This window comes from Halichoerus grypus, chromosome 15 (assembly GCF_964656455.1).
Source record: "Halichoerus grypus chromosome 15, mHalGry1.hap1.1, whole genome shotgun sequence".
NCBI lineage: Eukaryota > Metazoa > Chordata > Mammalia > Carnivora > Phocidae > Halichoerus > Halichoerus grypus.
The window spans coordinates 6,546,015-6,562,108 of NC_135726.1; the positions used below are offsets into that span (position 1 = coordinate 6,546,015).

At 51.8% G+C, this 16,094-nt stretch overlaps 1 protein-coding gene across 5 annotated transcripts in view; it reads right to left on the reverse strand.

The window, feature by feature from the left end:
- Window positions 1-16,094, reverse strand: part of PLCG2 (phospholipase C gamma 2) — a 172,260-nt gene that overhangs the window by 123,962 nt on the left and 32,204 nt on the right. For all 5 annotated transcript variants that reach the window (XM_078063830.1, XM_078063829.1, XM_078063828.1 and 2 more), the window contains one exon: window positions 11,700-11,934. In XM_078063830.1, the coding sequence (XP_077919956.1) occupies window positions 11,700-11,892 (193 nt within the window). In that variant the 5' untranslated portion in view covers window positions 11,893-11,934. The remainder of the gene's footprint in view (window positions 1-11,699; window positions 11,935-16,094) is intronic.

Consider the following 16,094-nt stretch of genomic DNA (forward strand, 5'->3'; position numbering starts at 1 on the left):
TGTGATTACATCGGGACCACCCAGATAATCCAGAATAATCTCCCCATCTCAAGATTCTTAACTTAATCACATCTGTAGAGAGCCTTTTGCCCTATAGGATAACGTAGGCACAGATTCTAGAGATTACGATGGGGATGTCTTGGGGTGGGGAAGGGGGGCTTTATTCTGCTTACCACAGAGTACACAGAAATCACTGCCACCTTCATCATAGCAAGAGCAGCTGACCCTTCCTGGGGGCTCTGGGATACTTGTGAGGCATTATCTCAAAGTGTGCAACCTAATTTGCTCAGCTAATGTCCGTGAGAATCCCCTAAGGGAGGCACTACTCTGACCCCACTTTATAGATGGGTACAACGAGAAGCTAACTAACTTGTCATGGTCACCAACATTTTAAGTGGCAGCGCCAAGATCTGAACCCAGGCAGCCAGGCCTTAAGAGAACAGCTTATAGTAAGAAATGGTCACAATAGAGCACAAAATGGAAAAGGCATGACACCAGAATATTGTAAAAGGACAGCCTTTTATAAAAAGGTATCTATGTCTCCCCAAAAAAAAAAAAAAAATCCGGAAGGGTGTAGACCAAGTGCTCACACACTTGCCTTCGGGGAGAGGGGCTCTGGGTCGGGGGAAGGGGCTGTTACCCTCACCCAGTTGTAGTTAAAGACCTCTCCGCTCATGAAGACAGGTAACTGCTTCGAGGAGAACAAAATCGGAGTTATTTTAATCAGGGCAAGCACAAGGAGGTCAGAGGAGATCAGCTCGGAGTGGTCTCCAGCAGGAAACTGGCATAACGTTCATGCTCGGCCACCCCAGCTGGGGCCCTTCTCAGCTCTCCCGGGACTCGGGTCCTCCTCCGGCCAGGCCCCAGGCCAACCAGCAGAGGCCGGCAGCAGGCCAGGAGCGGCCTGGATGGTCCGGGCACGATGGGGAGGGTACACCTGCCAATAACATCCCGCAGAACCCCAGCCCTGAGGCTGGCATCCCGCCCCCGACCAGGTGCCCCGCAGGGTCTCCTCTCCCGGTCTCTATCATGCTGTGCGGACCCGAACTTTGCCAGTCTCCAGGTTCTTCTTCCTCTCCTTCACACACTCACCCTTGGCTGCCAGCACAACTCGGGGCAGGTGAAAGCTTCCTCCAGCCGTGCTGGGAGAGTGGGAAGGGCCCCTCTGCTCTCAAATGGCATGGTCTCTGATTCTGTTTCCAAAACATCACCACTGACCTGTGGACACTCCTCCTCCCCGAGTGTGGGCCTCCCCAGCCTCCAAGGAGAAAGGCCAGGGCCAGAGCTGCTTGCCTACCCAAGGCTGGAATCCAGGGGACCTTAACCCTAAAAGTGCCCAAAACAGCAAGAGGTGGTGACCACTGTGTATGGGCCCCACACGGCCCCGAGAACGCTTCCAGAACACACCAATGCAGGTGCTGACAAGCCACCAGGGCAGCTTGAGCATGAGACCCCCTCCCCCTTCAGGTCCACACCAGGCATGTTACACACATTTACAAATGTCATCTTCCCAAGGATCGTGCCGGAAAGCTCCGCCATCATCCCATCTCTCGCACGAGAAAACAGAGGCACAAAGAGGCATGAATCGCTCAGGGTCATGCAGCCAGTAAGCACAGGGCCGAGACTGGAACTGCTGTGTGTGAGGGCTAAAAAGGAAGTTGCCATAGGGATGCCCTATCTTAACCCCAGATCCTACCGTCTCTGGGGGGAGAAAAAGGCGGGCGGAGGCCAAAAGGGGCATCTAGGTCCTTGCCTGGATCCGTCCACCGGACACGTATCGGGAGGCACCCGCTGTGGGCCAGGCACAGGCGGAGCGCTGGGGATTCCTCGCTGGTCTGGTCAGCAGGACAGACGGGACCCTGCCGCCCGGAGCTCACAGTCTGGGCAGGAAGGACCACTGAGCGTCTGGCTCCAGGTCAGGCCCTGCCAGAGGGCAGGAAACACCGACACCAGGATTTCTGGCTTCAGCCTCAAACTGCACGGCACTTAAGTCTCTTCCAAGACAACCCAAGACATGTCACTCTGCTACCCTGATGTGTGAAAAATGCATGCTCATTTCTAAGATCCACTGGATGGTGGGCGGTGGGGACGAGTTTCTAAAAGGATTCACCAAGAGATCGCTTTTAACAGCTCCCTCCCTAGACATCCATAAGAGATGTGGGAGCACCAAAGTGGACCGACTACAACTCACTTGACGTGCACAGGGTCCTTCAAAGGGGAGGCGTGGTTGCTTGGAGGAGAGAATTCACGGGATGTACTTCCAAGAGACAGGAAAGGAGCATGAGCCGTAAGAACAAGAGCAAACCTTACAGCGGGCTTCCCAGGTGCCTCAGTGATCGACCCACAGGCGCGCATCTGAGCCTCCTAACAACCCTGGAAGGCAGGCACTCCCACCCTTCCCATTTTGTAGATGAGCAAACAGAGGCACAGAGAGTTAAGTCTCGTGCCCAAGGTCACACAGCTAAAAAGCTAGAGAGTCAGGAGTCAAACCTACGCAGTCCTCATGGCCCAGGTCAAGACCAGCGTGGCTAGGAAGCAAGAGGACCCTTGAAATAAAGCAAAGGCCCCTAAATTATTTTACAACAAACTCCAACTTGCCCATCATATCTGCAGGCAGATGGACACCTCTGGTCATGCTCAGCCCGCCGCCCCTTAGGCCCCTTTTAAAGGGGAGTGTCTTCGTTTGCTAGGGTCGCCATAACAAAATACCACAGACCGGGTAGCTTCAACAGCAGCAGTTCACTGTCTCACAGCCCTGGAGGCTGGAAGCCCAAGACCAGGTGTTGGCAGGGTTGGTTCCCGCTGGCGGCTGAGAGGGTCAATCTGTTCCGTGCCTCTCCCCCACCTTCTGGCACCGGTGGTGTGCCTCGGCCTGGAGATGCACCACTCCCAGCCCCGCGTCCCTCGTCACTGGGCCTTCTCTGTGTGTCTCGTCTCCTTTTAAGGACACGGTCATATTGGACTGGGGGCCCACCCGACGCCAGCATGACCTTAATGAGTACCTCTGCAAAGATCCTACTGCCAAATAAGGTCACATGCTGAGGTACCAGGGGGTTAGGGCTTTGAAGTATGAATCTGGGGGGAGGTCACAATTCAACCCATCACAGGGACACCCCCCCCCCGCCGGCCCATAAGTCCTGAAGCTGCCAGACTACGCTCTCCAACAGGAGAGGTCACCTATCCTGCCCACATCCAAGAGAGGACAATGGCCTCAAAAGAGCCAATCTCTGTGCACTGGCTCGAAAAGACCCGGCCAATCACAGGCCTCCCTCAGGAGCCCATCCCTGGGGGGGCGGGGACACCTCAGGCTTCCCGGAAGGGGCCGCACAGGGAGTCAAGCTGGAGAAAGGCTTTGCTGGGGAATCCAGCCATGGCTACCAGGACACGTAAGGGAGACCAGTCCATGGAGAGAAGTCACCACCAGGGGCTCTTGCCACCGACAGGATGGTGAGTCCTCAGTGCCACCACCTCCCCTTCCCACGAAGGCCACTTACAGGGTAAGGCTGTTCATTTTCTTGGATTCCTACAAGAACCCACCCCCCAAGCAAGCCCCTACAATCATTCTGTCCTCTAGGCATCTGTGGGGTTGCTACAGCCACCTCTGCCCCCTCCGAAACTAGGGGCCATGGAAGAGCCTGCAAGATGCCCTCCAAACCCATTTCCCATTCTTAATGGCACACAGGTTGGCCACATTTCCCAGGATCCTTTGCAGCTGGTCACATGCCAAGTTCTGGTCTGCGGAAGTTGGGCACCTTCCACCTTGCAGGCCTGGCCCATAAAACCCTCTAAGGCATCTTCCATTCTTCCTCTTCCTCTGCATGCTGGCTGGACACAGAGGATCCTGAGGTGGCCTTGGAAGTCTTAGGGGATCACGGTGCTGCCAGGCAGCAGAGCCTCACCCCTCAATCGCACCCACTGTTTCATGACTTGGGTGAGAAACTTGTACTATATGAAGAAATCATTTGTCACTGCACTTTGTCCCTGACTAACATAGAAGCTTTGCTGCCATGCCCTCTGCCTGGAATGCTCTCCCCACAGAGCTTCCCCTGGCTCCCTCCTTCTCACCCACTAAGTCTCAGCTCAAATGTCACCTCCACAGAGAGGCTTCTCTGAGACCTGCCCTACAAACAGTGTTCTTCACTGGTCACTCTGTCCCAGTGCCCTGTTTCTTTCCTTCCTAGCATCCATCACAATCCAAAATGATGGAATGATTAGTTTGGCTTTTTCTTTCCCATGAAACTATAGGCACTAGAGGCTCCTTTATGGATCTCCACTGTCCCGCTCACCACTTCATCCCCAGTGACCAGTGTAACACCCGACACACACTCAGTCCTCTTTGAGCATTTGCTAAATCAACAAAGGAACCAATTCTAAGAACATCAAATGATCATGATCCAGGACAGAAAACCCTTGAACAACCACAGAAACCAATTCCTCAACCATCCAGCATACAAGCAGGTCTGAACCAATAACAAGAATAAAAAGGTTGGGGCGCCTGGGTGGTTCAGTCAGTTAAGTGTCCAACTCCTGATTTCCACTCAGGTCATGATCTCAGTGTTGTTAGATCGAGCCCTGCATCAGGCTCTGCGCTCAACACAGGGTCTGCTTGTCCCTCTCCTTCTGCTCCTCCACATCCTCCCCCACCCCGCACATGCGCTCTCTAATAAATAAATGAAATCTTTTAAAAAAATAAATGAAAAGGTCAATTCTATTTTTCATACCAGCAGTCTCTATCATGGAGTACACCCCAGAAGGGAACCAGGAAGGAAAATCACTATGTAAGTGGAAGTTCTAACATTGATCTCATCCTTTCTACAATACCACTTGCCTTTATGTTCGATGAGGACAATGACAATAATCATGACAAGGATGACAAGAGCAGCTAATACTCGAGCATCTGCCTCCAGAGTGTTCAGCAACATAGCAAGCGTTTCCCATGTATTCATTTAATGTTCTCAAAAGTCTCGTGCAATTGGCTCTTTCATTAGTCCTTTTACAGATGTGGAAATGGAGACACAAAGAGATGACGAGTGGCCCAAGATCACACTCCAACTAAGTGGCAGGGCTGGGATTGGACCCCAGGCACCTGGGCTCTGGACTCTGTGCTATCATGTACCATAACTGCACATCTAAATCAACAAATAAGTAAGTTTATAGATACTGAGGATGTTGGCTCAATCTTATCTCTGACGGGATGTCTGAAGGAATGTGGATTTCTTCTTAGATGGAGGATGCCAGTGGAAAAACAGCCACTTCTCCATTGTTTTGAAAACATTCTGATAAGATAACAACTTTCAAAAATATTCATTTTTTTTAATGGCTATGAAGCCCCAGGATGGATTTCAGAATTAGCGGAGAAACAGAACCGCCACCCTTTCACCGGCCCTGGCTGTCAGCACCTGTCCACACCGTGCAGCCCCCTGCCACGCCTGTCTCCCTGCTCACCAGGGCACGTCGAGAGTCCCCCCCTCCCGGCAGATCCAGCACCCCGCAGAGCGTGTCCTGTGCGCACAGAAGGAATGGATGCATTTCCCTCCCGTTGTCAACAACGCAGTCTGAGCGGAGCTGCTGTTCCTGGGTCCCCAGCGGGGTGCTTCTCCATCACGCACGGAACTGAAACAGCTAAGAGCACCAGGAGGTGGGACTCTGAAGGCAGACAGAACGGGTACAAATTATAGTTGTGCCTGGTCGTGGCTGTGTGGCCTTGGGCGCATCTCTTAGACTCCCCAGGACTCCGTGTCCTCTTCAATAGTGCAGGGAGGATGCCTGCTTCCCAGGTTCACTGTGAGCAGCTGACAAGCTGGTGTGTGTGATGTGCTTCCACACCGAGAGGTACACAGAGAGCACTCGTTAGAGGCAGCTCTCGTCATCATCAGGGGGACAAGCCAAGAACCCCACACCAGGGCAACAGGACAGCTCCTATTTTTGAGAATTCCTCAATTCATGGGCAGCCACAACTTGGCAAAAATAAGCAGATGGAGAAAACATGCGTAAGTGCAACTGAAAATTTCGGGATACAAGCCTACTCAGTCGAAACGGCCACAGTCCACACCCTCAAAGGCAGCTCATTGCCGCACCAACCCTGTTCGGACTCCACAAACCAGGGGCGACACGTCAGCTCCCGAGACACATTCCAGGCCTCCCAAATGCAGAAGATGCAGGAGGACCCTAAAGGTTTAACCCAGCAAGGGCCCCAAGTGGGCTCCTTTCTACTGGAGACTCAGCTGGTGCCCCTGGAAGGAAAGAAAAACCACACACACAGCATTTCCCGGCTGTCCCATGAGCTCCCTCCCTATATTCAGAGGCTCTTCAGGAGGCCAGGGCTGGAAGGAATCCCAGTCACCATCTTACCATCCCCCTTGGAAAGCAAGAGGGAAACTGACAGCCAAGAGGTGAGTGGCTTAAGATCCACAGTCTTCATTAGAAGCCAGGCCTTGGGACTCCCCACCAGTGTCTTTTCCCCTTTTTCTTTTATTGTATTACATTCCAATTATGTAGTATCTCCCACATATTAAAAATAAGTACAAAAAATCCACTTAATTCTTGTCTAAAATTCATCTAATTCATATTGGATAGGAGCAATTATCTCACTTTGATAGGGAAACTGAGGCATGGAGTGCCTCAGTTCACACACTCACTAGGTGGCGGAGTGGGGATCTGAGCTGCAAGTCTGGATCCGGGGTCCAGGTGCTCTCACGGTGGCCAGCCACTCCCAGCTCCTTCCCACCCTGCACATGCAGGCTTCTCCTCACAGAGGAGATTCCCCATTTCTTGAACCCGAGTTGGCCTTGGTGACCTGAGCTGGTACAAGGGACATTCTGGGACTTCTGAGGTTAAGCCATAAGAAGCCCTGCAGCTTCTGCTGAGGACTCTTGGAACACACCCGCCGGGGGGATGCCAAGCACCATGTTAAGTCCAACTATTCTGGGACTAGCAGGCAGTAGGCACTCAGTCACCCATTGCCACCAAGGCACCAGATGTGGAAGTGAAGATTCTGGAACCTTCCGGACCAAGGGACACACCAGTTGAGTACCACTAAATGACCTGAGTCCAGGCCACAAAGGGTAAAATCACCCAGCTGAACCCTGCCCAAATCTCTGACCCACAAACTTACTCACTCATATTCAATGGCACCTGCTGATCCCACTTCAAGACAGCCAGCCTGCAGGCCACCTGGTAGCCTCTCCTTCAACTTACCACCCAACAAGCTCCTCCTCGAGGAGGCCTCCCCCATTCCCTACCATCCCTCTCACAGCCAGATGGGTAAGAACCGTCCTTCCTCACATGGTACCGAGCCCAGACCCTCACTGTGGTACTGATCACACAACCCTGCAACGGCTGGTTGCTGGGTCTGTTCCCCACCAGGGGCAGGGGCTCCACCCTTCCTCCTCTTGCACAGCAGTCCAGCACCCAATAGGACAGCAAATATGGGCTGAACACATGACAGTGCTCCATCACGACAGGGTCCAAAGAGAGACCCTATTAAACCCACTGACATTTTATGGCTCTAAGCAAAGCAACACGTGACTTGAAACCAGCGTTTCTCAACCTCAGCACCACTGACACTTTGTACTAGATTATTATTTGTGGTACGGGCTGTTCTGGGCATTGTAAGATGTTTAACAGCATTCCTGGCCTTGATCCACTAGATGCCGGGAGCACACCCCATCCCCAATGATGACAACAAAAAGTATCTCCAGGCATTGCTGCATGCTCCCAGTGGGCTGCGGGGGGATCGCCCCGGTGGAGAACCACTCCCTGCTTTAGACAGCAGGACCTATGTGTGTCTACCGTCACCCAAGCCTGCATGGGCAGCCGGTGTGTGTGGGATACCTGTCCACAAGTCACACACCACTTGCCGAGGACTCCAAAACCACCTGCCCGTGCTCCCTCGTGCAAGCTGGCAGGCATCCCAGTAACCTGCATGGTCCTACTAACTTACAGCCCTGAAGGAACACCATGTCCTGGGGTCCCCCTCAGGACTTCACCCTTACAACAGTGAGCTGGAAATGCATCCCTGAGAGTCCCTATCAAGGACCTGAAGGCTTGCTCTCTGAGGGGTCAGGGAGCACCATTACTAAGCTCTTTACCCCAGAACTGGCTTTTTCTGTCTCTTTACCAGGAACACATCCATCTCACACAGGACTGCCAGAGCATGTTCCAAAATGCAAATGTGATCATGTCATCCCTCTTCTGAAAACCCTTCCTTGGATCCCTGCTGCCCTCCAGAGAAAGTCCAAACACTTGAGCAAGACTTTGCCACCCTGGACAAGCTGGACACCACTCGTTAGCAACAACAATGGCAAAAATACAGCAGGGGTTCCCAATGGGTGAGTGCCTAGCCCATGCCATGCACCATGTTGAACCCCTCTAACATATTAACTCATTTATTCACTCCCAACCATAACCCTGCAGTGCGGACACCAGTATTATTCCCTTTCTAGAGATGAGAGAATTAAATCTCAGAAAGCAGATGTAACTTGCCCATGCCCACACAGCAAAGCTCCTCAAACAGTGCTCCAAGTCAAACCCCATGCTGCTCGTACCTAACGCAACAATGTCGGCTCCATGAGGATTTGAAGCTGATTACTGCCGTGTCTTCAGTACCTAGGACAGTGCCTGGCAGCGCGGATGCTCAACTACGGAAGGAAGGAGGGATGGCAGGATGGGTGGAAGTCTCAAGAGCACCATATGCCAAACCTAGCTAATTACCAGGACCACTGGGGAGCTGATTAAAATACGGAGTCCCAAACTACCTAGTGAATGACAGTCACCTTCAAACTCTCCAGGGAGAGGGCAAAATTGCATTTAGTTAACCGAAGGGGGAGAACTACAGGACATGGATTTCAGGAGACAAAATCCCATCTCATGCCCCTTAGAATGAGCTTCAGGAGAAGTTTCCAGGAGCTTGTGTTTTTAAAAGTCCCCCAGGTATTTCTGATTGTCAGTCAGGCTTGGGACCCACTGCCCACTCTCAGTATGGCACCCCTGCCTTTACCATTTGTACCCCTTCCACACCCAGCAGGCCCCCAACCCCACCCCAGCTCCAACAAGTATCTGGGCCACTTGGGAGATCAAGTGTAGCCAAATGCAAGCAAAACTGGGAGGAAAGTTGGCTTCTCACTCACATGGGCATTTTCAAAGCAGGGCTTCTGGCTCTGTACCACCTGAGACCTGCTTGGCTCCAAAGCCAGAAGAAACCTTTTGGAAAGCTATTTAATCTGACTCATGATAAGAAATCAAATGAAGGGGCGCCTGGGTGGCTCAGTCGTTAAGCGTCTGCCTTCGGCTCAGGTCATGATCCCAGGGTCCTGGGATCGAGCCCCACATCGGGCTCCCTGCTCAGCCGGGAGCCTGCTTCTCCCTCTCCCATTCCCCCTGCTTGTGTTCCCTCTCTAGCTGTCTCTCTCTCTGTGTCAAATAAATAAATAAAATCTTTAAAAAAAGAAAGAAGTCAAATGAAGAACTATGCCAAGCTAGCAGAGTCCACCTGTGAATGGCCAAGTTTGGAATCCCACTGCAGCATGGATTCAAGTTTGGGAACAGGTACCTCACGGGCTTTTGGGGGGATGCTGCCAAACCGCCTTTTGACTCAGAAATAACACTTATAGGAAGCTGTCCTTCAGGTGTGCCCACGTTAGAAGAATAAAAGCATGCAAGGATAACCCACACACACTGCTGGTGGGAATGTAAAATGCTGTAACCACCTTGAAAATAGTCTGGCAGTTCCTAAAATAATTAAACAGAGTTACCATATGACCCAGCAATTATACTCCCAGGCATACGCCCAAGAGAAATGAAAATATACACCCACACAAAGACTTGTACATGAATGCCCACAGCAGCACGATTCACAGTTGCCAAAAAGTAGAAACAACCCAAATGTCCATCAATGAGCAAATAAACAAATTGTGGAAAATCCACACAATGGAATATTATTCAACCGCACAAAGGAATGACGTACCAACACGCACTACGACATGGATGGACCTCAGGAACATCACGCTAAGTGAGTGAAGCCAGACACAAAAGGCCTCATGTTACAGAATCCCATTTACAGGAAATGTCCAGAACAGGGCAATCTACAGAGACAGAAAGGAGACTCATGGTTGCTTAGGGCAGGGGAGGAGGGTGAGGGCTATCAGGGACAGGGTTTCCTGCTGAGGTGATGAAAAGTTCTAAAACTGATGGAGGTGGTGGTTGTTTGCACAGACCTGTGAATACACTAAAAACCACCAAATTGTTCGTTTTAAGTGGGGGGTAGGGTATGTGAATTCTATCTCGATAGAGCTATTATTAAAAAAAAAAGGAAAGGGGCGCCTGAGTGGCTCAGTCGTTAAGCGTCTGCCTTCGGCTCAGGTCATGGTCCCAGGGTCCTGGGATCGAGCCCCACATCGGGCTCTCTGCTCAGCGGGAAGCCTGCTTCTCCTTCTCCCACTCCCCCTACTTGTGTGCCCTCTCTCGCTGTGTCTCTCTCTGTCAAATAAATAAATAAAATCTTTAAAAAAAAAAAAAAGGAAGAATAGAAGTAGAGCTGCAGTAGCTAATAGCAAAAGACCCAAAATAACCCCAATGTCCATCTCCGGGGCTCAGACCCTGAACCACAGCCAGATGCTACGTGGCCGTTAAAGAATCAGGCAGACCCATGTGCGGATCAGAACCCTCCTCCAAATAATCATTAGAAAAACAAATCAAGGGGCGCCTGGGTGGCTCAGATGGTTAAGTATCTGCCTTCAGCTCAGGTCATGATCCTGGGGTCCTGGGATCGAGTCCCGCAATGGGCTCCCTGCTCCTTGGGGAGCCTGCTTCTCCCTCTGCCTCTCTCTCTGTCTCTCATGAATTAATAAATAAAATCTTTAAAAAAACAAATCAAGGTGTAGAAATTTTAGTAGGGACCCATCCGTGCAAAAAACACGACTTGCACATGACACAAGCACAGAATACTCTGGAAGCCAGAAGAGCTTGGTAACGAGCTCGCCCCGGGGCACAAGGTGGGGCTGGGGAGGAGATACATGTATTAATGAATTGTTTGATTTTTTTTTTTCCCAGTGTATATTTTAATTTTTCAATTATGCTGACTTTTTAAAAAAGGAGTCCATTTAAAAAAATGCAAATTAAAGCAAGTCTGCAACTGAAAATTGCTTAAGCCTCCTTACTCCGTTTGTTAAAAACAGTCTTAGAAACTTTAGGAACTGAGCCAATTGCCCAATCTAAGGTGGGTGGGGAAAGAAAACACCACCCCCAGGACCAGAGCTTCATTTAAAAGCTCCAGAATCCTCAGTGACGTGCTCTGTCCACACAGACCAAAAGTAAAGGCCTCTGGTTCTGTGGTTCATGGTAAAACAAAACAGGCATTTGGCTAGCAAGCCTGGAGTTTCTGCAGCTCCGTCATTTAGCCATTAGGAGGGCAGAGAGCTTGACCAGCAGCAGAAACTAAAGGATCCCCGATGCCCTCAGGCAGGGCCCACACCCCTGCCAGCCCAGGTGAGCCACCTCGTGTCACTTCCAAGTTGGCCCACGCGGGCCTCTGTTGCTTCACCAGGGCGTTTCGGGCCGAACTTCCCCCACCTACTCTAAACCCCACTGGAGACCCAGACAGAATGGCCACACTTGCATTTCCAGAAGAAGATAAGGTATCGAGCCAATAAGCGAAGGCGGGAAGGGGAGAGGTGCACGGGCCGGAGCTCCAGGGTACTCACAGAAGCCCTCGATCTTGTCGGCTGTCTTGCTCCAGGCCACCTGGCGCGTCTCCATGATCACCTGGACGGTCCTCCGCTCCGGGGTGGACTTGCGGAAGCTGAACACCGTCATCACTGTGCCCAGCTCCAGCGCTCTCTTGATCTGACTCTTCTCGTATTCAGGAAGGGTGTCCACGCTGACTGGGGCGGTCATTGTCGGCAGGATAGGGGGTGGCAGGAGTGAGGGAAGAGGACGCTGGAAGGGCAGAATAAAGGAGTGAATTGGTTTTTGTTAACTGGGTGGGGGAGGGGATTAGTTAACAGCCCAAATCCTGTCTCATGCCCATCGGGATGAGTTTCAGGAGGCGGCTCTGGTGGCAGGGAATCGTGGACCACTCAGACCACCCATGCAGGACACACAGGTTTAAATAGAAGTGGACGTGGGGGAGGAGGCCCCTCACCTCAGTGACTGAACTGTTATCCTGGCTTTGAATAACCAAATCACCCCAGCCTGGCAGTGACCCCTACCCTCCCCACACACTTCCATGCTTAGAATATTTAAACAGCCAAAGCAGCCCAGACTGGCCCCACTCCCCACCCCCAGCATCCTTTTCTATTCTGCCTAGATTTTCCTCAGCATCCCCTTACTTCCTAAGTGAAGTTGGGAACAGAAAAAAATAATATTAAGCCACTTCAGAATGTGTCTACGGAGACCTCTGCACGGAAACGAAGCCAAAATGACAGAAAAGGTCAGGGCCCAGCTGCCCCAGGGTCGAGGCCTGGTGTGTGGCCCTGGGTAGGCTGTATGACCTCCACAAGCCTCAGTCGCATCATTTCTCTAACGGTGCTGTTGGGATGGCGAGGGGCACCCCGCGTTCTGCTCAGCGCGCAGTAGGCGTTCTAGAACACCACTCATACCCACACACAGTCGGAGAGACGCCAGGCCCCAAATCCGACAGCCATCCTTGTCTGGACGTACTCACACCCACATCCAAACCATGAGCAAATGCAACCCATCCTCCCGGCTCGCTGGCTCCTCCCAGGATCTCACAGCTGGATTGTTCTCATCGCCCACCTGGTCTCCTGCTTCTGCCCCAGCCCCCTACAGCCCAGTAGTGACCAGGAGCTAGAGGACACTTGTGGAACAAGATGAAAATCCCGTCAACCCCTCTGACCAGCCGGCTGCGGTCGTGGCCCGAGCCCTGGCTCTGCAGAGGGGAGTCCAGTGGAAGACGTTCTAGACCCTCCCCCACACCCAAGCCTTATTTCCACACTCCTAAAGGGCGATCCCTCCTTCCAAGAATCTCCAAGGTTCTTGGAAGGATTAAACCAGATAGTGTATCTTGGGGCCCTTAGAACAGTGATGCAAAGTCAGTGCTCCCCAGATTTAGCTCCTGCTTCTACTGCCCATCAGTTGTTCCGTGCACCTCCTCCCCGCCCCCCAAATGCCACAGCATTAGGAGCCCACAGCTGTTACTCTGTAGAGAGGCAGGTGTTCAGCCCAGGTCACGCAGGCCCTCACTCTGGGTCTGCCTTCTGACAGCCTCCTGCCACGCTGCTCAAAATCAGGGCCTCGGTTCCCTCATCTGTGAAATGGGGATAATACCAGTCTCAAGGGGCGCTGGAAGGACTGAAAGCTACAACGTACAGCCCCCAGCCCTTGGCAGGGCCTCAGGTAATAGTCATCAGCCAGTTGTTCAACATGCTAAGTGTCAACTCTGTGCCAGGAACTGAGCTGGGGACTGGTATGCAAATCAGGGGGAGTGGGGAGAGGCCCAGGCCTTGCCCTTTGCCCCCTCCTCCCTCCAGCTCCTGCCCATCACCAAAGGCACCTCCACAGGCATCTGGAGATAAAACCATGAATTACACCTGCTCTCTGCCCACCTGGAATCAGACCTGTCAGCTCAACCCCTACTTAGATCAGAGAAAGCTTCTGGGAGGAGAGGGTATCTGAATCCAAAAGGTGAAGCAGGAGGGAACACTGTTCTAATCAGAAGAGCTGGCTTAAGCCAAAGCCCAGCAAGCTTGCAGGACTACTAGGCTGCACCACAGACTCCGAGATGAGCCTCCTGCCTCATCACCCTGTAATCCAGGTCAAGCCGTTGAACAAGGCGTCCGTGGCCAGTCTCATCCTGGTGAACTAGCTGTTTGTTGGCTTTCCCCAGGGGCCCGCACCTGCTATACCCTCATTTATCTCAATGAGAACTACCAGAGGCGAAAAACCAAGTCCTGAGAGGGGAAATTCCACGATCAAGGTCACGCAGAAACGTGGCAGCACCGGGATCAGAGCCTTGGTCTGAATCCCACGCCCCCAGTCTGTCAGCACCTGCCTTCTGGAACTCAGAATTCTGCACCAGAATCTGGCCAGAAAGTAACTAGTGTGGCCCTCCCAACCCTCTCAAGAGAGGCTGAAGGCCTTGTTCAAGGTCACACAGCTGGGAAGTGGCAGAAGCAGGATCTGCACCTGGTGCCAGCTCTGCAGCTCTTCACTGTGCTGACCACCCCCCAGCCACGTGCCCCTGGAGTTCCCTCCCAGGGCTCTAGGCAGCAGGGCATAAATAGGGGACACATACCCTGTCACAACACCTCCACCCCCAATTAAACCTGCCTGCCCGGAGGCACTGGGATCTTCATTTCTTTCTGACTCTGGCCCTGGGAAGGCCTTGGACGTATCCTTCCCCAGATTCTGGTTACTTCCAGCTCAGAAGCCCGGTGGATTGGCCCAACTATAAACATCAAGTCTCTCCTGTTGCCTCTAGCCAAGAACTGGAAAGAGGTCCTCATGGCCACGAGATCCTTGGAGTCAACCAACAAAATCCAGCCAGCTCCCGACTCAGGCTTCCAGAGTTTGATGCTTCAGCAACTAAGGCAAGGAAGTCTCCAAGGCTGGCTCCCCAAGGGAAAGCACTAGCTATCAGAGGCAATTTCCATTTTGCTTCTGCTGAAAGAAAAAGAAAGAAAAGAAAAGAAGAGGAAAGAAAAGAAAAGAAAAGAGAGAAAAGCACAAATGAAAGAAAGGGCCTTGAAATCCCTTTTTTAGTCCTGTTTCTCATCCTCCCTGGGTAACTTTGCAAAATGACTTATGGCGTCTGAGATTTAATAAGAGGTTTTGCCATTTCTACTTTTCATGTCCTTTTCAAAATAAACTTCTGGGCTACAAGGACCCAGAACCAGGAAGCAGGGACGGTTTCTTCTCTTCAGTGTTCTCTGCACACGTTAGGCCCATAGAGGAGTTCATATCAAATCCCACCGAACAATCCTCTGTTAAACTCTGCACAGTCACATCCCTGAGAGGTAGCCGCCCCTCCAACAGCTCAGAGGAAGATGGGTACGGCTGCATCTCGCACCCACCCCGCAGCAACGGATTTTTATTGGAGGAAGAGGTGGTGTCATACAGGGCAGGGAGGAATGTGAATGAGTCCGCTTTTTTTTTTTTTTAGGGGGCAACCTATGATCATCTGTCAAACCATGAAACATGCATATGCTCTGATCAGCAATCACCAAGGTGAGGAACAAACACAAAGATGTTCCCAGAAGCATTATTTGTAATAGAAAAGAACACAACTGGGAGGGAGGTCCCTTAAAGAAATCACGGGACATGCACACTAAAGAATGCTCCGCAGCTGTCAGATACCAGCACGAAAATTTATAAGCAATGGAATCCAGAAAGATTCACGAAATAGATGAAAAAAGAGTGGCAAACCAGTACGCATCAAAGAATAGGTTTTTTAAAAGGCTGCCTGCGTATAAATCTAGGGAAAGTGGTTACTTTTAGAGGAGGGGAGGGGAGAGACCAGGTCTTGACTTTTTATTAATTTAAGTGGTAACATATGGATGAGCTTTTCTTTCTTGTGTTTTTACTGTTTTCTAAATTAAGAAAGGTTCTGAAGTTTTCTTATCAGCAATTTCTCACTAACTCCACCCAGCAAAAGGGCTATTCATGGGGTCCCCGCTTTGCCTTTTCTAGAGAAGCATTACACTCTCAAGGTGGGGGGGCATGTAGGAGGGGACAATAGAGGTGGGGGTGGGGGCCTGGGTTGGGGGAGGCAGCAGCAGCAGCTTTAGGCGGTTTCTGCATCCACGAAGCCTGCAGGGAGTATTGTCCCTGAACTGGGATACACAAGGCACACACACTTTCGCAGCAGGCTAACGGCCTGGGCCCGGCATGGGCCCCCAAATCGGCCCCTCCCTGCAGAACTGTGGCTAAGGATGATGGCCAAGCCCCACGCATGGCCCTTAGCCAGAGAGGGTCAAGAACTAGCCAGGGCACCCTTTCCATAGGTAGGCCCCAATTCTCAACAGCCCTGGAATGTAGGCTTGAGTAGCCCCAGGATCCAGGGTAAGGAACGGAGGCTCACGGAGGTTCTTCAACGTGCCCAGGGTCACACAGCTGGAATTGAGATTCAAATTAAGTTG